The sequence below is a fragment of the Sciurus vulgaris genome, assembly GCF_902686455.1.
Source record: "Sciurus vulgaris genome assembly, chromosome: 11".
Lineage (NCBI taxonomy): Eukaryota > Metazoa > Chordata > Mammalia > Rodentia > Sciuridae > Sciurus > Sciurus vulgaris.
Window position 1 is genome coordinate 52140752 of NC_136472.1, and position 27656 is coordinate 52168407.

Below are 27656 nucleotides of genomic sequence, written 5' to 3' on the forward strand. Positions count from 1 at the left end.
TGCAGTTCGCCCAGAAACTTCACTGCTCCTCCTCCCCAACCATGAAAGCAAGTCTAATGCCACCTGTGGCCTCTCAGAATTTCTCTACTCCAAGGGCTGGCCATGACTTCTCCATGATCATTATTTAGCATCATGGTGCCTTGTCTTTCATTTGTAATTAAAACTGTAGGCAAATTTCAGACAGATGAGCATTCTTGAATATCCAAGAATTATAGAGATTTTGAGGGAAGAAGGTGCTATCCTCTAATTAGAGACCGTAAGACTCTCAGCTAGTAAGCAAATTCCTTGGTCTGAGTCTGTGGCGACTGAAGAGACCAAAGATGACACCTTAGCATTTACAAAGGAGCCTAAGCGTTGTTTCTGCATTTCATCACCTCTCAGAGGCTAATAATAGACAAGGGACCACACATCAGTGCTAGGTGGTGGAAGAGTCTAGCCAGACTTGCAATTTTTTCTTGAAACTGGTAGACTGCTCTAGTGTGAAAACACTCAAATGTTAGTCTATTTTTTGTTTTGTTTTGTTTTAAGTCTGTAAAAGCACTCTATAGTCTCAGAGAAGGCATAAGGATGGTAAATGGGAGATTTTGACTAAGTGAAGGTCAGAGGTTCTGGAGACTCACATGTTTGCCTTGCTCAGATTCCTGACATTGAAGGCAAAACTGAGACATCCTGAATAATGGTCTGTCCAAAGTCAAGCGGAGAATAAGGGGAAGACAAGACCTTGAGTTTCTTGCCAGCCAAATAAACTTGAAATTAAAAATTGCTATTAAAGGTCTTTGGTGACTTGTTGAATTCATATCAACTCAGAAAGGTCATTTTCAAATGTTATGTAAATACTGGCTTCATGCAACACATCTAGAAGAGCAGCTATAGAAGCCAGGCCTTTTACTGCAAGAGCTTCCAGCAGTTGGCATGACTGGGGTGCCCCAGAAATTACATGTGATAGTTTCCTAGATCTGAACACTTACAGGTGAAGAAGTCAACCTCTTTTCCTCCTCTAAGAGGGGTCTATCTGTCTCTGCATTGACAGGAGCCCCTGAATTTGCCACTGGGGAAACATGGGGCACTGCAACATCTGCTATGGTTGCTTTGTACCAACCCCATGGAACTACAGTCCCACATCTCTAGATGCCCTCTGGTGCCTTCAGCTTCCTCTTTTGGCAGCAGGCTCCTTTCTCTCCTAATCCATATCCTCAGGGCTTGGTCCAGTGCCTGGCATATTGATGGTGCCAGTAAATACTGTTGAAGTGAACGTAGGTTCAAAAGCACTATTTTTGGTTACCTACGCCCCAGAGTTTATTCTACAAGAAAGAACTTTATCTACTAGCTGACAGCTGGAAGACCATCTCTATGCTTTCTTAGTAGATAAAGGTTTAAATAACCTCTCCCATGGTTACTATATATAAAACCTTTAAAGCCAGTACCCAGTGATGAAATTTCAGATGAGATGATCAGTTAAAGAGAGAATAATTGTGGAACTGGAGGTCTGAGGTAGGTAGGAGCAGAAGTGAGAATTGCTAGACCCTTCAAATCAGACCATACCAGCAATCATCAAAGTGTTGGTTCACTAATAAGGAAGAATGAGGCCCTGGTCTCTCTCTCTCTCACTTGATTCTGGCATGCTGTCTTATTTTCAAGGAGTTACATAGAATTCATCTTGTTATATAGCCCAGAAACCCGGCATTCTCAATACCTGAATGATTAAAGCATGTGTTTTCATGGAATTAAAAGGCTAAAGGATTAAGAATACAATTTTTGTTTCCTGTAGGAATTCCCAAATTAATAATTTTAAGATAAATAGTATATAGTTATAAAAAGTAAGTTCTACTGAACAAATTCTGTAGTATCGAAAATTCATATGTGTTTGATTACACTTAGATTTTTTTCAATAGACATCTCAGTGACAATAGCTGGCATTCAGGATTGCTTGCCCCGAGCTGTGTGTACAATGTTTAATGTATTACACACACTTTCTTATTTCTTTTAAACTGACCTTTCGAACACCTATTAGGTGCTCAGCACTGTCTTCAACACTAGGAATAAAAAAGTCCTTATCTCCCAGGAGTTTTTATTGCAGTGAAACGTAACCTTCAAACCATCCAGTCCTTATTACAACTCTATAAGGTGGGAACTGCTATTCTTTCTACTTAACAGAAAAAGAAACTGAGGCAGACAGAGGATTAATGAACTGTTCAAAGCCTTTCTGTTCCATATCTACCAGCAGGTGGCCAAAGCTTCTCACACCTTCTGACAAAAGCACCATGTGAATCAAACAGCCAGTTCCTGATTTGTTGGTTGGTATATTATAATTAATAGCTGCTTGTGAATTTCAAATCCTGTTCCCTAGTTATCTGAACCCCTTATAATGGAAATGCTCTCTCCAGGAGCAATGCTTATTGTATTTTATTCTTGACACATTTGATAAAGGAATACAAGCTCTCATGATCACAGCCAACAGCATTGATTTATACTCACCGTTGAATAAATGGACGATGTGCTGGAAACCAAGGAGAGTGAGGAGCCATGAACTATTAAAAGAAAAAAACAAAGTGAATTGCACAGCTGGCTGCTATGGAACCAAAATAGGGAGCGGGGAATGGGAAATCAGAATGAGAGGACACTGTCAGGCTCAGCATGGTTTATTCTCACCTCAACCTGGGTTGGTGACAGGTCAGGGTGAAGTAAGAAATAGTTTGCTGAGGTTGGGAATGGGGCTGAGTGGTAGAGCGCTTGCCTAGCATGTGGGAGCCCTGGGTTCAGTCCCTAGCACAAACAGAACAAAGAGAGAAAAGAATAATATTCACTTGTTGTAGCTGGTAGTGACTCATAATTCCACTATCCAGAGGCAACCTGCTACTGCTCTGGTATATTTTATTCCACTCTTTTATCCCCCAATTTCCTTTAGGGGTTGAGATTGCATTGCACATATATTCTATACCCAGTTAGCATCTTTCATTTGCATATGCAAAAAGATGAAAAGATTAGTTTAAATCTAAGAGGCTGTTGACCACAGTCAATTCATTTTAGATGACCATGTAGCAGAATATTAGGTTAATATTAGAATATTAATATCATCCACTGAAGTGGAGATTCTGTGTTCGATTTCTATTGTGTCTGCAAAGTAACAAGCAAGTAGTGTCCTTTTCTCTGTTTCAGACTAGTGTTTTTTAGAACCTACTTATATAGCCTTATCACCCCCCCAGCCAGTAGATATTATTTCTTATCTTAAAGCCTGGTCTTTCTAGGTCTAGGTGTTCTGGATGCCTTGTCTTTTATGGAACCAGGTTCTTATCCTCTTGGTAACTTCTTGACAACTTGTTTCAAAGACAACTATTCCTGCATTCAGACTTCTCAAACCTTTGAACTAGGCTCCTCTGTCCTGACCACGGGTGGGATGCATATACTTTTGTGCTGCATGATAACCTGAAGCCTGAAGCAGAATAATAGGAAGTGACTTTCACCATGCCCATATGGCAGTCACCTACCACCCAAGATGTGAGCTCATCCCAGCATAGAAGCTACTGGCCAATGAGCCATCAAATGAACAGCACAGCCTAACACTTGGATGCCTGTCTGTGGTCTTTCTAATAAGATTTCCCTGACCTCCCATTCTTCCTTTAATTGTTCCTGTCACACTGTGACTCCTTTCCTTCTCTCCTGAACATTCCCTAGATTACACTTTCCTGCCTTGGAGTCTCTGCTCATGCAGTTCTCTTTGTTGAGATGCTTCTAAATGCTGCCCAGTTAAATAAGGAGTGTGCAAACGATTCCCTCTCCAAGAAGCCTTTCCTTGTTCGCCTGCTGCTTGCATCTTCTACCCAGAGCTCTGTACTTGCTATCCTGGCCTCTTCTCACTCAGCAGGTTAGGCTGACCCCACTCCACCACTCCCATCTCTCCTCTTTGGCAATGCCCTGAGTTCTAGATCTTTTCTTCCATTCTTCCTCCATCCATGACAAATCTGACTCATACCTATAAAACTCAGTTTAAGGTGTTAACAGCCAACAATGGCTTTCAGTGTTAATGTGTCCACACATTAACAGAGGCCTCTAAAGTCCCAAAGTAGCAGCCTAATGTTCCATGGGGGTAAGTTACTTCAACTCCATGACACAGAAAGAAGTGGCCAGATTCCAGTGGAGGTTGGGTTGGGTGGGATGTGCATAAAACATGGATACTCTCCTATCACTGGCATGACAGCTGTGCCACAGGCCAGCTCCAGAGAGCTACATGGGGCTGCATATGGCCTTTGGCTTTTGGAAAATGGAAGTGCTTTCTCTTATCACCCTGTGTCTCATACACATAAGCTCACTGACGGTGCCTGGGCAGCAACTCAGGGCAAGCTTGTGACCACACGCAGAGCAGCACAACTGGCGGCTTATTTTTCTCTGAGATTAACTCCTCTCACTTGGTAAAAAGCAAGGGCAAGACTGTGGTTCAAAGAGACCCCATGATTTCCAGAGTCGACCCAAAACTGGGTGTGTTGGCCTGAGCCACTGTAGCTGCTCCTCCTCCAAGTGAGCGGAGTCAAGTCAGAGCCTGGCTATGCAGCATGGATACCACTGGACAACAAAATGCCTGCAATTTCCGGAACTAAAACGGCTAAAGCGTGCCATGTAATTATCCTCCTTGTACCTGTGCCTGCAAAGTTTTACAGCTTCAAGGAACCACAGAGAATATCTAGTTTATCCTTGCCACTGAGGAATCTAAAACCAAGAGAGATTTTAAAAACTTGCTTAAGGTCTCACACAACAATTCAAGAACAGGACCTTAAATCTGGAGACTACTTTGCCCTTGGTGACCAGGTCTACTGGTTTCCCATTTTTTATTTTTTAAGCTTTTCAGGGTATTTTAGAATAGCTGCATAATCCCTTTACATAATCTATACATAGGCAACATCCAGGACTAAAGTTGCAGAAGAAAGATGCTTTAGGTAGGTGTAGAGCCTCCAGACAGAATCAAATGACTGGGCATATTCCAGCTAATAAAGCAATCAAGTGTTTCTGATGTCACACTTGGGAATCTCTTCTCCCCCACCCCCCCCACACACATATACAGCTTTCACTAATTAAAGCATTTTCTCATTTATACTATTGTTTGGAATTATCCTTATTATCACAAGAGAATTTGAAAATAATCTTAGACTATGCAGGAGTTTCTATCCTTAATTGGAAAATGAGTAAAATCAAGGCCTAGAGTGATCAAGTGATGTAGCCAAGAGCACTCAGCTAGTCAGGAGCAAAGAGAGAACCTAGTTCTCTTTGCACAGTTGGGTACCATGGAAGGAGACAGAAAGAATGGTACCCTGCCTCTCAGCCTGCAGAGAAAGCATGACAGGGAAGAGAATATACACATGAAGTACCAGACCTTGCCTGAGACAGGTGAAGGAAGGAGGGGGAAGGAAAACCCAGCTGAATCAAATGTGAAGGTAGGATGGAGTAAAAAGACAGAGAACAGGGAATCAAGAGGCTTAGGACCTCATTCTGGCTGCATGTCACTTCTGCCTCAATTTTGTCATTAAAAAAAAAAAAAAATAGGGATGAAAGACATGACCCTCAGGGAGAAGGATGGAAGATGAAAATTGCAGCAGCAACAGCTACCATTGATGGAGTACTTATGATAAGCCCCTTTTAAAGTTATTTGTTAAGTGCTTTCCAGGATTTATCTTGCCTAATCTTCACTTCAATCCTCTGAGGCAGGTACAGTTATTTCCCACATTTTAGCAAACAGGAAACAGGCTGATCAGGATCAAGCCCTTTACCAGAAGTCACAGTGCTAACCATGGAGGTGACAGGATCTGAATCACAACCCTAACTCAGGGGCTAGGAACACAATCACACCTCAGTACAAGACTTCCTCTCACTAAGCTACTCTGTTACTGGGGATTCCAAGGGAACTGACTCTTGGCTTTCAGATTGTAGTAGTTCTTAGACATGACTGGGAAAATCATGTTTGCTTGTTTTTTTTTTTTCTGCAAAAACAATCATTTTTGAAATGCACCCAGCCTTCAAGATTGCAATGTTTTCTGATGGAAATTAATTTACCTTGAAATAATGTTGAAAGGTTGCATCCGGGCCATACCTGCACCTAATCTACATACCTATGATTTCCACTTCCTTCGAAATGGAAAGTACTGATTCAAGTGAACAAACTACCTCACACAAATAACTTGTGCTAATTCTTCCTAAGTTTCTATCCTGCTTTATGGTATAGAAAACCATATTATTCTATATGACTATATTATAAAGAGGTTCTGTTAGGTCCAAATGTGAGATGTGAATATTTCCCCAGCTGTTACTGCAACAACACTAGGTTGATTAACTCAAAAAAAAGTTTGCACCCAGAGGAATTAAAAAGCCCTGGTCACACAAGCTCTATTTGTTTTGTAATGTTAACAGTCTTGGAAGAAACAAAATCAATGATAGTAAACTTCTCCAAAGATGAAAATGTTACATGTTCACAAGCACAATGACAGTAGTCCCAATCTCTTTCTCCAAAGTTTGATTTTTCACCTCTTGGCTTCAGTTCCTGTCACTATAAATCAGCACATTTATGAAAATCTAGACAGTGCTTGTGGGTAAGCCCTTTTTATCAATGTCATTTTGACATCCCAGATACTGCATAGTTGGGCTGCCTGACAGCTTGATTCCAGATGGTAGAAAATAAAAGCTATCTGATGATGATACTGGAACTGTCCCAGAACTTTCTGAGGCTAAGTGTGCTTGTGTGGACAAGTTTCAGCACTGAACATGGTTCGCTCAGGTATACATAGGGCAGAGAAGATGGATGCAGCGCAGGATAGACTCCACATGTGAGTTGCTATCAGGGAGGCTGGGAAACACTCCGTGGGCATGCTCAGCCAGCAGGGGACCAGGAATAAGCTCAAGACAAACTGCATCTTCCTTCATCTTGGGGTCTATGTCTCCTCCCCTAGACTGCTCCGAGAGATTAAAGCATTCATTTTTTAGTTCTTAAATCAAGCAAAATACCCTCGGTAACTCCAGCTCCTCCCCTCCTCAGTCCTCTGTTCCCGCAGGTTCCCATATATGGATTTACAACGTTGTGTCTGCGTGCTGGATGTCATGGATGCAAATGATACATAAATCACGGGGACAGTATTAAGTCGCCAAGATTAACCGGGCAGCAACTGCTTTGTAACTAAATTCTTTAAAACTTTTGTTTAAAAGAACACTAGGCAAAAGCAGATGCCTTTATATTTCTTTCCCTTTGATTTGGGATTTCCTAAATGATCACAAATTTGTTTGTTCTTTCCTGTTGGTTAGATGCTAGCTATATTTTACTATATATATATGTTATATATTTATAAATATATAAAATATATATTTTATATATATAAAAGTAAAAAATATATATATAAAAAATAAAAAAAATATATATATATATATTTTACTTTTTTGTCATTGGCAAAAAAAGCAAGTAGAGATATGGTTGCCTCGGAGGACTCTGCTTGCCTCAGAGTTCCCGTCCTCCAGCTGGAGACGTAGAGCTGCCAGGAAACCAATGCTGACTCTGGGTCTAGAGGCTGTGACACATAATCATGTTATTGCATTAACTTGTATACATATTATCTTGTCTAATTCTTATCATAATTCCATGAGCTGAATACTAACTATTATTACTCCCAGTTTATCAGTAAGAAAACAGAAGAGAAACAACTTGCCCAGGATTGTATACCTAAGGAGTTGAGGATCTGCTGGTCTGACTCCATATTCTTATTCACTGGCCTCTGGGGCCTGCCTTCACTGTCCTATGAGCCCAGACTTTGGGGGTGGGAGTAATGTCCCTTGAAAGCATTTTGACCATTTGCCCCCTAACTCACACTTTGGGTGACAGAGCAAAGGGGAAGAGGAATGGGGTGAGTTAGGAGGAGGCTGACAACGTTGCCCACAGAACTTTTCTTCCACAATTCTGATTAAAATGAACAAAACATAAAAATCCAACCCAAAAGAGTCACAGTTGGCAACCAAAGAAGGAAAAAGGTAAAACTGAATGCAATAAATTAAAAAAAAGAAAGAAAGAAAAAGAAAAGTAGCACTTGAGACAGAAAATTCTGCAGCAGAGCAGAAAGGCATAGTGCCCAGCCCCCAGAGCTATATGGGTCCGTCAACACAGGGAACAAACTCTCCAGCGACTCTGCCAGGAGGGCGAGCCAGTGGTTGGGCCTCAGGATGGAGGTACATGCCAAGAAGCTGTGGCCCAAGTCCAGGAGAGAGAGGCCTAGAGTGGAACTCAGTCAGCACTAACGACCACCAGTGTGTTTTCAGCGACCTTTTCCCTGAAGTCCTGAAAGGCAAACTAAGAGTCAGGTCTTACTATTCAGAGTTCCCCATTCCTAGAGGGGGAGGGAGAGTTGGAGGAACTCACAGTGGGGTATCGGGCCAACAGAGTAAATTTAGCATGGAGAAGTTAGAAGATGGCAAATCCCTTTTCTTACCTTCCTCAAACCCATCCCGGAAGGAACCCGAACGGCTCATGGTTCTGCTCTTCTCATCCAGGGACATGGAGCTATTCCGGAAGCGGCTGTCAGTATACGGATCATACTGCCCATCAGCGTTGGACAGGCTGTGGGTCCTCAGCATGGTCGGGTTGGACAAGCTCATCTGGGTGACAGTGGTGGGGCTCGCTGGGGTGAAAGGAACGGAATCAAATGTTGCAAATTCACGTCTCTGTTCAAATCCCAGATGGGGATGAAGAGGAGACTGCTTATCGTCAGCCATATGTGCTCCTGCCAACATCTCTCCCTGATCTATTTTCTAAAAGGTAGTCACATCAGCCTAGGAGCTACACACTTAGAGCTAAAAATATGGGCGGGAAGGCGGGTCAGTTCCAAAGCAAGGCTCTGGGCCTTGGCATTCCAACTTGGCACGTTCAGACAAGCCAGTGTCACCTTCCAGGCATGAGCTAATTACTCCCCGGGCTCATCTGGAACAATTCTCTCTAAAGCCCAAAATAGTCCAACCAGGCTTTTGATCAGATGGGAAGCATTTGTGCATGACAAGAATCTCTCGCTGCAAAGAGTTATGGCTAGGAAAGAACAATATGAACACAGGTCTCACTCACTGCCTAGGATGGGGAGCATTTAATAATGATGTAAAAAGAGCTTCAACAGAAAGGGGCACATTTACCTAGTTAAAACTAGCTTTCTGACTAAAAGTCTATCCATGTCAGTATTAGTATTACACAATATTTTCAGAGGTATCTATTTAGTGAATCAAAACTGAGTTAAACCTCACTTGATTATAAGCTATGCCTATCCTGAAAGAGTCTGAATTTACTATTTGCAATATTCAGAAAAGGCTGCCTCTCTGAATACTGAGATGAAACTGGAAAATATTTTCCCCCTCTGCCCATCTTCCAAAGCTCAGCTCCTTCCTACTGCCCCCATGAAACCTCTGCCAGTAATGCCCACCGGCACCAATCTTTTTTGAACTGTACGTAATGTTCACTATCTGATTCTATTCTGTTATTGCATGGTTTTCTATAAAGCTCTGGATTGTTCTCTTTTATCCTGTTTTATAGGTCTGTGTGGGTGTGTTTGTCTCTCTAGAAAAGAATCCACTGACATGTCAGCAGGGACTGTGTTACAAATTCTTTTCCTTTCCCATTGTGCCAGTCAAAGCATTATGTCAGCAGCAAGCATTTCCAAGAAGACTTGTTCAATCAAAACTTCACTTTTATTTCCAGCTTAATAAGAGAGCAAGAATGACCAAGCATGGGATGTGCTGTAAAACCTACAACTTTAAAGGTCTAAGAAATGAAATGTATTTTCTTAAAAAAATGGCTTGGTTTCCTTCCTTCTCTCTACCAACCACAGAAAGAAAATGACTGGAGTACCCAAAACTTTGCTAGTCCCTTTATTTCTTATATTATCCCCTATAATCAAACTACACTGCTGAGGGTCAATCAGACAATGAGAAGCATGTGACTACCTGTGTATTTCAAAACCCAAGACAACCTGTATTCCAGGGATAATACATTCTGTAGCTAATGACAAGTAGCTACTCACCAAGCTGGGAAAAGTTGAATCTTGTTCCAGAGGGAGAAGTCACACTGGAGCCAGAGGAAAAAGGGGAATTGGCAGCGGGGTCTTGCAGGCCTCCAGCAGAGTGGGACCTTAACCATTCTTTTGCATCTTCTTGTGTGCGAAGCTGGGAGGTGGGAGTATACCTGGGCAGACAGAAACCAGGCTGGAATGAACTATGAACAAAACTTATAAGAACCAACTCTGTGGAGCTAGCTGAAGACAAATATATAAAAAGAAAATATATCTCCAAAGCTGGTTAAAAAAAAAAAATAAACCAGATCTCTACACACCTTGAAACTTCTGAGGTTTCTTAAAACCTTTTGTGCTACTTGGCTGCATTGGGGGAAAATTATAATTCTTTCAATTTGGAAGGAATACCTAAAGGGAGGAAGACTGGTAAATGCTCAAAAGAGCCGTCACTGGGCGTAACTGTAACATGTTGATTCATGACAGTGTCATGTCAAAACCCCCACCTTGACAGCACTGAGGCAACAGAAGGAGCTGCTGTTAGGGCTTCGAGGAAGTTTCAATTACGTGACTCCTGGCATCTGCATTCTACAGCACAATAAGTGGCCATGAATCAAAGCATGTTAGGAAGCAGACGTGTGGAGGGATGTCTGAGGACACAGGCTCTCAGCAGTTGCTGCAATCTATGTCTTCTACATACAAGTCTTCACAGAAGGGACCACCCAAGGCACTGAGATTTGCATGACAGAGTCTTCAGAAGTCATGTGGCCCACCTTCTCCTGTATTCTGCAATGTATTTGGTAACGATTTATTGAACATCTACATTGTGCCAGGTGCCTTTATGGGCAGTAATCCCTCAGATTATTCTCATCTTACATTCTGAGAAAGTGAGCACCCTGTCCTGTGACACAGAGCTGAGATTTCAACCCATGTTTTCTGATTCCAAAATCCGTGCTCTTTTTCCTTGCACCTATTGGCTGCATCTGGAGTTCCTGAAGTGCCCTTGCACTTATGTACTGTGGAATGATTGCTGATTAAGTAACTAGAGAGATTCTTTTGGCTTAAAAAAAGGTGCAATCAGTGTGTGTTGAGGGAGTGCACTACACAGGGAGAGCCAGAGTGAAACAGAACACAGAAATGCTTCTTCCTTAATGGTTTTACTATTGTTGATGGCCACACAACTTTCTAAAGCACACCAGATGCTTATAAATAGACTGTCACGGATCCCTATTGTGAATTTTCCAAAAACCAAATTTTTATAAGCCACAGCGACATAATTTTGATAGGGCAGACCTGCTACAGAAATAGACCATTTCGATACATTAATATTTAGAGCCTAGCTTTCTTTGGGGGCAACAGTGGGGCATTGATGTCAAATTGGTATAAGGAGTAGCCGTTGCTTAAAGCATCAAGCATGGTCTCTGACAAGCTGTGCTCACAGGCACCATGGGAACTCTCCAAGTACCAAAGGCCATGCTGACTTGAAGGCCACAGTGCTGAATATCCTCTCCCAGGTTGTCTGGACATGCTAACACTCTCCTTAGGTCCATAGAATTGGCTTTCCTCAGGGTTTGTATTGAAAGGAAGCATTGATACCTACCTCACTTTACTGTACAAAATGCACTCAGTCTTAAGTGCTGCAGGTTAATTAAATACGGACACACACGACAGCAATGAAACATTGCATTCCAAGTTCCATTTTAGGCGAAAGCACTTAATGCTTAGTTCAGAGTGAAGCTGATGCTACGAAGAATGAGGCGTTTAGGAAGCAGGAGAGATGACAGTCAGACCATGGGGGAGGCAAGAGCAAACTGAAGTTCTTAGGGTTGGCAGAGTGAGGTGGATGGTGTAAGCAGTGGTGACTTATAGCATCCTGTTTTACCAGGATAAGCCCCCAAAATGAGCCCAAGTCATGATTTACTATGATTGGAAGGACATTCCTTCCTGGGAGTCTCAGTTTTCACACATGAACACCACGTCTTGGTGGGGGTCATTGAAAGTCAATGGTTATTAGAATATCTTGACAAGAGCAAGGCATCTGACTTCAGCAGTGATTTATAATCCAAAATGTTAAATATTTTAAAATTTGGAGTGAAATATCTCTCTCCTCCTTGGCTCTTGTCCTGTCTAACAAATCAGCATGCTATAAGTCATGCTCTTTCTGCTAGAAGACAGCCATGTGGACAGAATGGTCGAGGTGAAGTGCTTGGTGATGAAGCCCACTGGCGCCCAGCAGTAGCAGTGGCTGCTCTCTGGGCTTGCTCAGGAATGTTTGTCATGAGATGGTTTTATCACATAAAGCCTGACAAAGCACAAGCCCCTGCTCAAGCAAATAAGCCACAGATGGAGAGGTGAAAACTAGTGGGATCCACTGGAGCCGTCATCCAAAAGGTCCTTCTGCAGTGGCCAAAGCGGGATTCCCAGCCCAGTCCAAACCCCCACCAGCCATGAGAGAGCCACACAGCCAAGCTCCAAGGCCACAACAGATGGCATGGGTGCAAGGAGACAGATACCTGAGTCCTTTCTTAGGCAAAGTGTTCCTATCAAGGTGCGGGTCACTGTAGGAAAGTTAAAACAAAAAGAACTTCAGAGAAGCACAGGGAAGGCAGGGAATTTGAAAGGGAGAAGGGGAGAAGGCTGGGAAAGGGGCGGAAGAGCCCTGAGGAAGAGACTCCCATCACCAGGGAGCACCTTCTTATCCAGCTCTGCATGCAACACATCCCCACCCAGGAAAGCAAAAGAAGCCCTATCCTGGGCCTGAGCTGATACAGGACATACTTTACCCTGAGTCACCAGGTGGCCTGAGTCGCTCAACCCCAATTGTTTCTCCTTTTCCATGGGTTCAAAGCCAAACTCAGGGCCTGCTCCACCTTGAAGCAGAGCCCTTGCTGCCCACCTCTGCACTACCACCACCTTGGTTCCTTGGAGAGAGAAATATCAGCTTCTCTGCACCCTTCACTCTGGCCCGCCTCCTAAATGCCACTGGCAATGGCTTCGAGAGAGAGCGGGGACTTGTTGAAGGGGTTCCAAGGGCCAGCAGTCTGCATATTTGAAATTCATCTATAACAAAGTGAATTCCAGGTCCCTCTCAATTTCTCCTTGTTTTTGCTCAGCAAAGGCATAGCTGGGAGCTGAGCCCTGGGCTGGAGTCAGGGCATGTTACAACTTGCTGGCTGATAGAGTCAAGGCATTTGGATTTCCAAAGAACAGGGTTTAAAGGCTTGGTTTGTGAGTCTGACAAAAACAAAGTTTTTGCTGTTGATGGGGTGAAGAGGGTTTCCATTAATTCTTTTTCCCCTAGCATGAAACAACATTCGCTTGTTATGTTTGGCGAAGCCATTGCTCCTCCACAAGTTTAAGGTCAATTTCCATCCCTGAGGCCCACCCACAGCTGGGGGTGAATACAAGCTTCTACAATCTGCATTTTCTTCTCATTATCATTACAGGAGAGGGGCACACAGAACACAACAGTCTGCAGGACAGGAGGAGCCAAACTGCAGGGAAGGACTTCGAAAGGGAGAAGAGCCAGCTGCATGGGGAGGAGCAGACAGAGCAGAGGGCCAAGCTGCACAGTGGGTGGTACACCACTTTTGGGCTGGGGTGGGGAGGCAAGGGCAGGATGCTGGGGAGCAGGAACACGCCACAGGACGCCACGGGAGATGCAAGGGAGAGCCTGTGACGCCCCACGTCAAGGAGCAGATTTTGAGGTGGCCTTCCCATGCCGGGAACTGAGGGGCCAGCCCAACTCCACCTCCCTGGGCTTCAGACAGCAGAACAGACCCTCACTGGCATGTCTGGGTGTCACAGAATACACTGGAGCCACAAACACAAGCAGAAGCCTCAGGCCAACAGCCTTGCACAAAACATCTGGCTTGACAACAGACAGGCAGAGGAACCGGGAGGCCGTGTGGGGCCCCGGCCTACAACATCATTCATTACCTGTCCTGTTTCCTGGGCAGAGTACTTCTGCAGAACTTAGGACTAGCAGCAGGGGAAGAGAGGGGGCTAGAAATTCAGGCAGGTAGAAAACAAGAGAAGGAACATTAGACTGAAGAAAAGGAGAAGCGTTGTTACACACAATGATCAGAACATTTTCCTCCTTCCTAGCGTGGATCCCAGGATTCTTCCCCAAGTACAGAGACTGGCCACACATCACTACTGCAGTGAAATCCAGGGCTCTGAGGACATTTTCAGTCTCTTGATTTTCTATCACTGTGGCCAGTGGCAATTCCACTGATGGGTGCTTGCCGTGATACCAAATCTACCCAGCAGTACAATGAATATCCAGCCACACGTTCTATGGCTGAACAGGAATGGCAGCAGCCTTTGCACAAGTGGGAGGGGAAAGAAGTAGCTGATGAACAAACAGAATAAAACAGGAGGATTTCTAAGGCTAATACCATTTCAAGTGGTAGCACAGATCTGCACCAAGAGACATCTAGCAGCTCCAGGCACCAAGCATAACCGCAGAAAAGAGAGATAACAGGAAGCATAGTCAAGCTAAATTCCATCCCAAATTGGCCTCCCTAGGAAAGAGCAGGAACTGGAAAGAACGAAATCTTGCAGGTGAAGGTGAATTAGCATTTTGGGTTCCTAACCTAAGCTCTGTGATCTGGAAACAGCATCTTCGTGGAGGGAGGGGGGGGCGCAGCCGGGGGCCCAGCACCAACCTTTCCGACAGTGTGGTCTTCACACTGCTGGTTCGGACAAAGGGCGTCAGGGAGTCGTCCTTAGAGGAGGCGATCAGGCCAGTGGAGGAATTGTGGCTCAGTCCCCCTCCACTGCCGAGGGAGATGTCAATGGACTCGCAGCTGGTGTGCAGGCTGCTCACAGACTGGAAGCCCAGGCCGTCCTTGCTAACTGCCGAGGAGCTGCTGGCTGTGGTGCCCCAGGTGAGGCTGTTGGAAGGGCCCGAGTGGGCTGAGCTGGGGCTGGAGGCTAGAGGAGACTGGGTGAGGTCCAGGTTCTTACTGTAGAGAGGGCTGCTGCCCCCACTGCTCAAGATGCCGCTGCCTGAGGGGGAGTCTAAGTTACCTTGCTGGCTCATGGTGGCATGAGGATTGGAGATGACCACCGAATTTTTCATGTTTTCAGCTGTGGCGATGGGCACTTGCTTGGTAGGCTTCCCACCAAAGAGTCTGTGAAGAGACAAAGGGTTGCGTGGGATGAACACCCAGTGCCAAGGGGCATGGAGCTATTAAAAGAGAGTGGGGCACAGGGGGCAGCAAGCTCCCTAGGGAGGGAGGCACTGTCTGACCTACTGAAACAGAAAAAAGTTGGCCACAGGCCTGGACATGGCTATATCATTAATGCCAACTGCAAGTTCTAGGCTGCAGCTGAGACCCTGGTCCTATCTGAACCAAAAGGTGATGAGGAAGGCTTGTCCTTCTACAGGACGATTCACACTGGTCCAAGGTTGCACGTCCCCTTCTTTCTATAGACTAACTAGAAAATTGTCCTGGCCCAGGAAACATCTAAGAGGAGAAGTCATTTTTGTATCCGTGACACAAAACAGGCCCTCCATTCTGGATAGCTCGACCCTAGTCACTAAGCACAACACAAGGAATCAAGAACGTGAGTCTAGATCTGGATGGGGCCTGGGGAAAGTATCTTCACAGATTTATCCTCAAAGGAAAGGCCAAAAGAAAGATGGGCTATTTTAGAGTAAGAGACATACACAGAAAGCTTGCTGTCACAAGACATTAGACCAGACACACTGGGCACAAACCATGCATGCCTCTGTAACAGACACATAGAAATGCCACTTCATGTCATCTCCCTGACCAACAATGTAGTATTTGTCCAGGAAATGGCATGTAGGCCACCTCCTTCCATTGGCACAGAACTCTCTGCTAGAACAGTGAAGATATTTTCAAGTCACATTCAAGTAATGCAAGGATTTTATTCCACCCAAAGTAGAAGGTGCAATAAGTATCTCTGAAAAGTGATAAAACTACTACATATTGTGATAGACTGCATTTCATCCAGCTACTCAAAGTGATGACCTGTTATCTCCAGTCCTGCAATTTTACTTATTGTAAAGATAAGCAAATATATAACCAATAATCCTCAATCAATCCTCACCACAGTATCTGGTGACAGAAGAGAAATGCTTTTCTCCTGGTGAAAACCAGATAATGAAATACTGTGTTGTAGAATCTTGGTTGTAGAATGCTTACATACTTCCAGGGACAGAGACCTCAGTACTAACTGGTAACTTGCTCCATTGCCAAGCTCTTCTATAACTGTTAGAAAACCAAAATCTGACCCATCTTTTCCTGTCTTTTGTGCAATTGCTCCTCATCCTGCTGTTTCTAACTACATAGAAAAGTCCAATCTTTTGTCTGCAAGTCCTTCAAATCACTTGCAGAGTTAGCTATTTCACTTCACTCTCCATACTAATGCACAGCAAGATAATTAAGAAGGCCTTAACAACTTAGGGAAAGTGAGATTTACCTGGAATTGGCTGAAAGGGGCTTACTGTAGACCTAAGGAGCTGCATGCATTTTCATGTGCTGGGTTACACTAGCCTAAGGGTCTAGTAAAATGCCTTTGTAGTTACTCAAGGAAATCTGTAATACCAAAGAGCGAATATTACATGTTATACTTGAGGCAAGAAGCAGAGAAAATTTTCATTTACAAGGCAAACTGTTAAAACAACAAAGAGCAATCCAATAGGACCTTCCCCCTCGAAAAAAATAACCATTACTGATATTCTAATAATCAAGTCTAGACAAAGGACAGCGAACGGCTTCATTATACCTTTCATGTGGAATGCTGCTTCTGAAGTCTTTTCAACATTCCTGCTCATCCCCAAGTATGTACGTGTGCATTTAGTTCTTTAATTTTTCACTGTTTCATTTTCCATCCTTGGGACTTATTCTTTCTTATGACAAGAAATCTCCCGGGGAGGTGGAATGAGCTCTAAGCTATGCAGCTGCAATGTGAGGATGATCCAATGGGCAACAAGATAATACGAGCAGGCAAAATTTAAAAGAAATGATTAAAAACCAGTGAATACATTAGGAAATTCCACCGAGTGTGGAGATGTGGGAAAATGATGCCTTTTTAAAGTAACAGGAAATAAATTTCTCCTTTTCAGAAACCGTTCTGCTTTAAGAGGGGTTTTTTTTTTTTTTTAAAGAAAGTTAAAATTTCAGAGACCAACTTGAAAGTAAGTATGTGATATAAAAAAGAACATTGGGATATAGACAAAATGATTCAGCTAAGATCAATATTTCTCATGAGGAGGAAGCTCAGTCAGAGTTTCCAAGACAAGGGGAAAAAAAATTACCTGCTTCCCCTCTTGAGCTACTAACCCTGTCCTAAGAGTATATCAAGACCTCATCTTGGATGGTAATTACCTTTTACTGAGTGTTGAGTTTACGATGGCCAGACTTGGCTGCAAAGATGAACTTTATAAGAACCCTAAGAAGAGTACCATCACCCCCATTTTACAGATGAGGAAGCCGAGGCAGAGTTGATAAGAAAGGTTACACAGTGGCTAATTAAAATGGTCTCACGATTTGAAGCCAGAATGATGATTCCAGAGGTTTGTGTTTTTCATTCCAACATGGAAAAATAACCCCTGGACTACAAAATTGCTGGCAGAAACTGCCTGAACAACTTTCTCTAAGGACTGAAGTAGAAGAAAAACAGGTTACTTTAACTGAGAAACAGGAATTTTTTTTTTTTTTTTTTTTTTTTTTTTTTTTTTTTTTTTTGGTACTAGGGATTGAACCTAGGGTTGCTTAACCACTGAGCCACATCCCAGCCCTTTTTATTTTTTAAATTTGAGATAGGGTCTTAGTAACTTGCTCAGGCTGAACTTGAACTCATGATTCTCCTGCCTGAGACTCCTGAGTTGCTGGAATTATGGGCATGCACCATCATGCCCAGCAAGAAGAAACAGGAAATTCTTAACCTAGGATGCCATTCCACCTACTGCAACTCTGCTCGGTACCATTTATTTGCCCACTTACCTGCGGAGCGTGGGGGAGGCCACATCTGGGTACTTGGCCCCGGGTTGGAGAGTGGCCTGAGTTGAGCTGGGCACAGGCTGGGTGACTGGGTTCACTTTCACGGAGTTACAGGAAGCCACGCTCTCGTTGTCCGAGGAGATGCCTTTCTCCTTATCCGTCTGGTTGACCAGACCTGGCAGTGAGCTGCCCAGGGCCGTTTTGGAGGGCTCCCTCAACTTGGGCACCGGCAGGCCTGCTGACTTGCTGCTCATGTTGGAATCTATGCTGCTGGTACTAGACCTGTTCCCAGCCCCATTCCTGCTGTTGGACTTACTGGGCCTCGGCAAACTCCGGTATTGCAAGTTTGTCCGGGAGCTGAGAGACAGATATGCATCGTCCTGATTCTGAGCCCCATCCATGCTCGTCTTCCGTCCAGTCGACCGACCAACAAGTGCAGATGACTTTGGGATTTTGCCCAGTGTGGCTGACCTGCTGGTGACCGTGGCCCCACTGGCTGTGATCATGGTGAGCCCAGCAGCAGAGCCACTCTGCTTCTTGAACCCAAAGCTATTGGTGTTGGTGGTAGGTGTCCTGGAGCTGCTGGGGAGGGGCTTTTTGGATTCGTCACCACTGCTGCGGCCTGCGTCAGACGGGGAACGCTTCACCTGGGAGGCTTTGGGTGAAAGCCTCCCCTTCTCAGACACCTTTGCATCGTCTGTTTTTCCTGAGACAGAAATCAGCGAGGTTAGCCTGCAAACCAGGAGTCCGCCTTCCAGCTAGTACGTTTCAGATGCTTCCTCTGAAGAAGGGACTCACTTTTCCCTCAGGGATAGCACTACCCTGAGGCCAAGGAGAGAGTTTTCCATAAAGATAATCTAATATATTACTGTCAGTCTTAGGAAGTGCTGAGGATTTCAGTCATTTGCCAAGTAATCTAAATTGACCCAGGACAATTATGGACAATTATAATACACCCATAAAAAACATGGAAAAAAAATAAAAATAAAATTACTAGATGGATTTTCCAAGGATAAAGCAATCCCTGATATGCCCAGGGACCAAAAATACCAGGGGCCTTTTATCTGACCTTTCACCCTCTGTCCATCCCAAGAGGGTGCCTAACGCTTCCAGGGTGCACTCATGCCCTCCTCGTTTGTCATCGCCTAACTCATAGGTGACCCTCAACGTACCAACATGAAGTTGCACCAGGTGCGCGGATGTTATCTGGTATCTAGTCAAACCAATTCAGCGTCAGTTAAACCAGCCCACATGTCCCTGCAGCTGAACTGCTTTCAGGGCTCAGCTGCTTACCCAGTTCCACTTGGGAAAAGGGAGGGATGTGAACCTTTGAGAGTGGGTGGTTAAACTCAGGGAAGGAATTTATAATGTCAAGTCCTTGCTAGAGTTACCATGGTTTTGGTTTTTAAACTGGCAGCTGCAGATCCAAGACATGCTGGCCTCTTACTCACCAGTTCCCGGGGTCTTCAGTGTGCCCGCCGGGGCAGCCGGCTTGGTCCTTGGCATGGTGATGCCCACCTGAGCTGTCATGCCTCGCCGCCACGAGCCAGTCTGGGAGATGACGGGATTCCTCTTGCCAGATGTGCTTTTGTCAGACTCGTCAGACACGTCAGAGGGATTCCGCCTCCACTTGGAACCGGGTTCCATCTTTATGCCGCTATCTGACCCGCCGTCTGATTTCTTGACATCATCACCAGACCACAGGGAATTCCTCTCCACCTGTGAGTGTTTCTCAGCGTCAGTCTGTGAACAGAGACTCCCTGCATTAGTCCTCCCCCAGGTCCCAGGCCAGGGTGGCCCTCGATCTACACACCAAAGGTCTGGTACCCTGGATTTGTGCAGGGGGAAATATATTAGAAAATTACTTTTGAAAAGTCTGGATTTGAAAAGTTTGGAAAAGCTGGGGATGTAGCTCAGTGGTAGAGCACTTGCCCAGCATGTGTGAGGCCCTGGGTTCAACCCCCTGTACTGTAAAAAATAAATAAGTAAAAACTACTTAAAAAGTTTGGAAGAAGAAATCCTCAGAAGGGAGTGAGGGAAGAGAGTAAAAGGGACCAGGGAAAAGAAAGGAGGAAAAGCCCTGGGGTGGGGGCAGCACAGCAGATGGAGGAGTGGCACTGGCTCTGCCACTTGGCACAAGCCTCCAGCCCCAGCAGCTGGCTCTCTAGCCAGCCTCCTGCCTCTCTGCTGGCTCCCTTTGTTCTGCTGCTTCCTATGCCTCCACGGGCAGGGAGAGAGACATTCGGATCTAGCCTACAGCCACAGCCTGACACACCCGGGTGAGCTAGCAAGCAAAGGTGGCCACTGGTTCCATCTGGTTCAGGGGAGCCGGAACCAAGAAGAGACAAATCCTCAATGGCAACATTGCTGCTCCCATCCTGGCTGCATTTATAGGCAGCTGAGTCGCTCCCCTTGTGGCGTTTTGTTACGACAAGGAATATAATTAGCCAGCTTTCTTTGGAAGAACCCTGACCTGCTGACCATGGAACTCAGGAGGGGACAGAAGTGTGATGTTAATGATCAGCTGCCCTGAACGACATAATGCAAACCAGAACGCTTTGGAGGCCACCTGGGGGTGAGGCCAGGCCGAGGACGCCAAGAGGGGGAAGCAGCAGTGTGAACGGAAGGCAGGTCAGCAGTGCGTTCGGGGTGGCTACACAAAGAAACGAGTCCCATGGTTGCCGTACCTGAGGACCCAGAGTGGACAGCATGGTGGGAAACGAAGATGGACACTTGCAAACCTGGCCTGACACGTGTCGTGCAACAGGGGTCCCAAACCCCTTCTCACAGAATACCCTGGCTGAACAGGACAAAACGCTGAAGACAGCCAGCCAGCCTAAGTTTATTCGCCTCTCTCCGCAGCCCCTTCTCCCCTGTGACTTCCACTGGTCCAGTACAGCCACCGTATGGTATGGGTGCCTTTGTGCGCTTGGTCCCTCCACATACTGAGCTCCAGCCAGGTATGAGGAGCCGGAAATAATGACATCTCCCTGACTGTGAAGGCCCACCTCAGCCGGGGTATGGGACACACAGAGGGGAGATCCCACCCTTCTGTGGGCAAGGAGCAGGGGCCCAATCAAGTCCTGGCCAGTAAATGAATGAACATAGGCACATACTTCAACAGAACCACCTCATCTGATCCCGCCAAGGGAGGAGAGCGAGGAGGTAAGCAAGTCCAGTCTTCATTCTACACCTGAGTAGAAAAGGAACCCAACTAACTCAGTCCTGGGTTTCCTTCCTCTGAACACTTCTGGCACATTCAGGCCTGCTGTTTACCAGGAACCAAGGAGGGTCTGGGAATCCATGGATAAGACGGATTCCCATCTTATGAAGTTTATAATCAGAGAGCGGCAGAGAGTGAAAAAACAAACACAAATAAATGTGTGGTTGTGAATTATAAAGACTCTTTAACAGGAAATGAGCAGGAAGTCTGGGACAGACATCCCGGACACTGACGTAATTTAGATTGTGATGATGGGAGGGGTGAGTGGCGGTCAGGTGATAATTTTTGGAAAAAGGATCCTAAAGTATGAGAAGAGAGAGTTTAGGGAAGAGAATACCAGGCAGCAGGAACTGCATGTGCAAAGACCCTGAGGCAGGAAAAAGCTTGATTTTGAAAGCATTCACTCAACAAATATTTTTTTGGAAACACTGATGTGCCAGGCAAGCTTATTTGCACTGGGAATAGTGCAGTGAACTAATTCAAATCCTTAACCTTATGGCGTTTACATTTAAGCACATTCTTACATATTCTAATATGCTCTAATGAGGTGCTGAAAATTTAGCACATTCCACATCCTGGGTTACAGTTTTATTTATTCCCTTAATTCTTAGACCTACCTCCCCCAGTCAAATTGAAATGGTTCTAAAAACAGTAGCAGCAACAACTAAAACTAACTGAGCACTGAGTAAGTGCCAGGCCCCAAGCTAAAGTGCTTAATATACATCACTTAATTTAATCCTCATCAAAACGCCATGAGGAATAGTTAATATCATCAATTTACATGAGAAAACTGAGGCACAGAGTAGAAAAGGAAACTGCCCAAGATCACACAGTGAGGAAATAAGAGATGAATGAATTCCAGGGTATCAAATTGCTATTCCCACATCTTAACCCCTATACCACACAGCCTGTCTTAATGATAAATTTAAGAATATGAGAATTTCTGCATACCCATTAGCACCTAATATCTATACCTCGTAGAGCTCCTCCATTCTAGCAGGCTGGCCAGCTGGTTGATCTCAATCCCAGTCCTAGAGAAGCTCCAGCCTAGCCTCTGGGCAGGACCCCTGATCCCACCAATGACAGAGAGTACACATGCCCCTGAACCAGGGCCACGACCTGACTCTCTCCCTCTGGGAAAAACAAACCTTTAACCATCGCATCCCCACCACCTGGTCCAGGCCAATAGCCTTCCCAGTACTATTCCAAACTGCCCTGGGACATTCTAATAACTTTGAGTTCTTATCTCCTTTAGCAAGTCCTTTCTGAGCTATGTGCCAAACCACTGGGGGCACCTCTTGGGAGTCAACAGCCTCTCTGTGCCCAGAGCTTGAGCAGGAGGGCCAGCAGGCCCGCACAGGGGCTGTACAGAGTTCTTCCCTCTGGCTTCCCTTGAAGCCTCTGCAGGCTATTGCCACCGTGAGAACACCTTCTTTCAAAGAATTTTCTTCTTGCCTCTAGGTATAAGTCTCCTTCATCATTTAACAGCCAAGTAGACAGTGGCAAACAAGTCAGAAGGGACCTGAGAGGGGAGGCCAGGCTCCTGAGAGTGCGAGGTGAGGCCTGACGGGCTGGAAGCCTGGTGTGGTGTGGAGGAAGGCACGGGCTTTGGGGTCTGACGGACTTCAGTTCTAGTACTGGGTGCTGCCTTTTGCTCGCTGTGTGTGACCCTGGAGGAAGTCACTTTCCAATTCTGAGACTGTCAGTCTGGTAAAAAACAGAGGTGAGAATCAACACCTCTTTTACAGAGCTGATGATGAGCTCAATGGGCCGTATGTGGGGGGCTCTTTCCATCATCAACACTCCCACCTCGGCAAATCCCCGGCACACTGTCATCCACCTTTAGCATAAAACCATTTCTGCCTTGCATGAAGGTGGACAGGATACTTATCTCGCTGGTACTGGGTCACAAGCCCCCAGTTGTCAGGGACACTGCTGCCTCATGCCTGAATCCCCTACACATCTAGATGCTGTACTGGCTTAAGTTTGAGCTCCTGTAATAACAGAAATAATTATTGGCCTCAGCATCATCACCTGCTTCTTGTCTTGTCAGGCACTGTGTCCCTCTACATACACTGTGTCCCCTGAGGTTGTATTATCCATGTCTTATAGAAAAAAACAGGTTGGAAGAAAAGTAACTTACCCAAAGTTACTAGCAGTAGTTTCCAGCAGGTGGGCAGAAACAGGAGCCTTGCCTCATCTCCAGCTAAATCTACCCCACATCCAGGGGATATTCAGACCTCTAGGGTCATTTGAGTACATACAATTCAAAATTTTATTTCCCCCAGAGTAGCAAAAAAATAAAAGAAAATAAACTGATACTTTTACCCCCTGAATATTTTATTAAAAAATTCAAAGGCATTGAAAATGAGAGGGAATGTCGACATGCTTTTTGCACCTTGGCACTGGGAATGGTGCCTTTCACAAAACTGAGCAACCACTCTGAAAGATGAAGGACATGGATGCACAGATAAACACAGGGGGAGAGAGGTGTGTGCTTTAAAGCCCTCTGCCATCAAAACATGGTCCCCAAAATACAATCCTGCAAAACGTGATGAATTGTTCTGAAAGTGCAAACAAAAGACATGAAGAGCATAAACTTCTAGATATTAGTGAAATGAATGGAAAGGGAGACAGAGGGACAGGAAATCCAGAGAAAAGGAGAGAGGAAAAAGGGAGGGAGCAAGTGAATTCTGAGCAATTCCAACCTTTCAGGCACCGAGAGGAACACGTTCAGATGAAGTCTGCCCATAAGGCTCTCATCCTTCAAGACAGGTTTAATTACTGTTATTTTATGAATGGAGAGGCAGAGGCTGGAGAGGTTGATTAGCTTACCCAAGGATGGCAGAGTGAAGAGCTTGACCCAAGACCACCTGACTTCCAGGTCCCCTCTCCTCCCAGACACCATGGCTTGGCTGCCCTGGACTCACCAGCTCTCCTAGAGGACACCTGTCCAGGTTTTCGGGCCTCAAGCAGGGAATTCTTTGCATGGCCCACCAATAAACTGTGTGCACAGAGGCCTGGGGTGGGACAGCTGGCCATGAGTGCCCTGTGGGGGCACCCTTAGCCCTTCTCAGTGCCCCTAAGGGAACAGAGTCCCTCAAAGACAAAGAGAACCTCCATTCCCAGGGATTGCTCTCATCCTCCACCTCCCCCTCTGCCCATCACTACCTGAGGCTGCTCCTCATGTTTTCCAGACAATAGCATCCCTGTTCCTCAGATGTGAAACCCAGGCAGGCAGCCTTCCTCCACTTATTTTTCCAATGGACACACGTGGCACCACCCCAGGACTTGTCTGGGACCTGTGTGCTGCCCATGCACCCAGGGTACACTAGCACGTGACCGGAACCCAAATGAGCCACACACGGCCCAGGAGCAGCTCTGGGAAGGGTGCACACACATCTTCCTGCTGCTTGATGCCGCTCAGAGAGGAGTAATGGCCCTTAGCATCCCTCAGAGTGGTGCGAGGGAGGAGGGTGGGAGGCTGCGAGTTATGCTGATTCAAATATTTTGAGATGCTCCCTGGACAGGAACAAAGGGAATGTCACTAAAAATTCATTTAAAGACGCCACAGCAATAGTAATCTCAGGAACAACTGGTGCAGTCTGCATTTCTGTTACTCCAAGACCTACTTTTTCAGTTTTTATTCTAATATTTTAAATTCAGATAGATTTATTGGAAAGAGCTGCCTGATGAATAGTAAGTGTACACCAACATGTCTGTTGATCCAGATCAGAAGTGATTTTAAGAGATGTAAGAGGTTTATTATTCATTGGGTAGTCTTTTTCTGATTAATCTACCTGAATTTAAAACATTAAAATAAAAATAGAAAAAGTGGGTCTTGGAGGGACAGCAATGCAGAATACACCAATAGTCCCTAAGATTTCTATTGCCCTGATGTTTTTAAATGGAATTTTTGGGGGGTACCGGGGATTGGCACTTGGCCACTGAGCCACATTCACAGCCCTATTTTGTATTTTATTTAGAGACCGGGTCTCACTGAGTTGTTTAGCACCTCACCACTGCTGAGGCTGGCTTTGAACTCACGATCCTCCTGCCTCAGCCTCCGGAGCCATTGGGATAACAGGTGTGCACCACTGCACCCGGTTAAATGGATTTTTGGTGAAGCACACAATCATAAGTAGAATGAGTTTTATAAAATTAACATGCAACATGCTTATATAACTGCCACTCAGATCAGGATATAGAACATTCCAGCACCCCTCAAAATGCCATGCCCCTGTTTCACCCTCTGGGTACTATTTTTGTAAAATATAACCACCACAGCCTACCATCACTGCATCCCAAATAGTTGCAAACTCTGGCTACAGTGACAACATGAGAAGCAACAGGCAATTCTAAAAGCAGCGCCTTGTACATTTCATCACCCAGTCAGCATCTCCGTCTCTGGAGGACAGAATCACCCCCAACACTGACACGTTCTTTCACTACACCCACCGGAAAGAGTGCAAAACGATTTCCACTGCAGCCTCTATCTGTATGGAGTAAAAAGCAGCTGAGAAAGGAAGAGGACGTGGAAGGAAGGGAGTGGAGGAGGTGGTCCTGTATGTCCTGCTCTCCTCCACGTCCCTCGGGGAGCCTGTCCCAGACTTTCCCAGGGGTTCGCCCACCACAGTAGCTCCCACTACTGGGAGGGCCCAACTGTGGAAGAGCTTCACCGATGCCACTGTCCCACAGTTGAGCAGTCCTCATGCTGGTCAGCCCCAACTTGGGGACAAGCCGGGAAGACAGCACTTCATTTTCCCAACTAGTAAATGGGCTCGCTGGAACCAACCACTGACAAGGAGGTGAAGTGAGTCTGCACTCCACCTGAAACAAAATCTGGGAGTTTAAAGCAGGCGCTGCCCCAGGGCCAGGAGGCATGTTCAAGTTGTGCAGTGGACTGGTGATAGCTGTAGCGTGAGTCCAAAGAGGGGGGACACTTGCACATGGGTTCATTGTCTCCACATGGAGCAATAGCTTCTGATTCTTCAAGAGAAATCTGTAACATACTTTCATGTGAAACGATTGCAGTTTAACATAATTTGATGTGGAGTCTTGTCTAAAAGAATAACACCTTAGGCCAAATGAAGGGCATCAGCAGGGTACGTGAGCCACAGATGGACCGTTCCCAACTTCAGCCCAGGACATACTGGTCTTCTGGCCCAGGGTTCTCAATATGTTTCTGCCCACATCACTCTTGAGAGAGGGGACACCTGTGGATAGCAGTAGCTCCTTGTGGCAAAGAGGGCACAGGTTCCAGCCTCCAGGCTAAGATCTGCCAATAGAGCCCAATGTCATTTTGTTTGTTTTTATAAGCAGGTTGCCAAGGGAGTAAATGTGACCTCCCAGGCTACTAATGGGAGTGGAGAGGACTCCGACCCAGTTCCCACTGCCCCACTGCCTGGCCCTTTCCTTATAGGTGGAGGCCAGGGTTGGGGAAATGAGCACACAGGGAGCCAAAGGCTGGGCCTCATCTCACCCACCTGGGGATTCTGCTTTCTCCAAACGGGCTTCTCAGCCCACACACCCAAGCCTCCTGGCTGCAAGGGCCAGGGGAGGAGCAGAGGAGGGCGCCGTGCTTCTTACCTGCACATCCAGGTTTTTCCGAGAGGAGGCTGGTGTGTTGGCATAGGAGCTGATGGAGGAGCTGGTGTTGATGTCATCAGTGCTGAGGTTGTCTATGGTGTCGCTGATGCCGCTGCTGACGGAGCTGCTGTCATCCCAGCTGCCAAGACAAAGACATCCTGAGCACCAGAACCTCACACTGTTCCAGCCCAGGCTGATGCAGACAAATGTTCACCATCCCAGAAAAGGCCCAGCCTATGCCACAATGTCTCAGACAAAGCTCTCCTGCCTTGGACGTGACTCATCTCCAAAGGTACCTTCCATCCTTCACTTTTGAATTGACTCCTGGGTGAACTGGCTGATACTTACCTGCCCCAAAGCATGGGTGCTTCCATGAAGAGAGGAGGCCAAGGATGCTACTCACATCCTGCCCCACCCTCTGCTTCACCTCAGGAACTGCATATGAACCAATTGCTCCTCCCAGGCCTAGTGGTGGAGGAGGACCAGTGAGTGTAGGGACTTAAGCAGCAAACACGCAGGCAGAGATCCATCATGGGCCCCTCTCCCCAGAGGCCAGAGTGGGCAGAGGTGCTACCATGTGAATTTTCTGGATTCCTCTTGTGGAACAGAAGGCCATGGGAAGGAAAATGGTAATACTCAAAAGAAACCGTCCATTCTATTATAAGCTGTAATTCTAACAGTATCCTAGGACACATCTAAAGTAGATTTTTTCATTTCCCAACCCTCAAATCCATTGAGATCATCCACCACCTGTTCAAGTCCAACTAGCAATGATTCTTGATTCTTTTTTTTTTTTCTCTTTTTATTGTCTTCCAGTCTCCCAATACCAACAGCACATTTAATCTAGCATTGGATCCT

The 27656-nt window shown here is 45.7% G+C and overlaps 1 protein-coding gene across 4 annotated transcripts in view; it reads right to left on the minus strand.

Moving 5' to 3' along the window:
• Positions 1-27656, minus strand: part of NAV2 (neuron navigator 2) — a 693848-nt gene that overhangs the window by 46674 nt on the left and 619518 nt on the right. For 3 of the 4 annotated variants that reach the window (XM_079101816.1, XM_079101815.1, XM_079101813.1), the window contains 9 exons: positions 26799-26937; positions 19438-19729; positions 17990-18692; positions 14678-15145; positions 13947-14012; positions 12521-12565; positions 10023-10183; positions 8451-8639; positions 2476-2528 (listed from right to left, as the gene is read on the minus strand). In XM_079101816.1, the coding sequence (XP_078957942.1) occupies positions 2476-2528; positions 8451-8639; positions 10023-10183; positions 12521-12565; positions 13947-14012; positions 14678-15145; positions 17990-18692; positions 19438-19729; positions 26799-26937 (2116 nt within the window). The remainder of the gene's footprint in view (positions 1-2475; positions 2529-8450; positions 8640-10022; positions 10184-12520; positions 12566-13946; positions 14013-14677; positions 15146-17989; positions 18693-19437; positions 19730-26798; positions 26938-27656) is intronic. The other variant, XM_079101814.1, reaches the window with a different exon arrangement.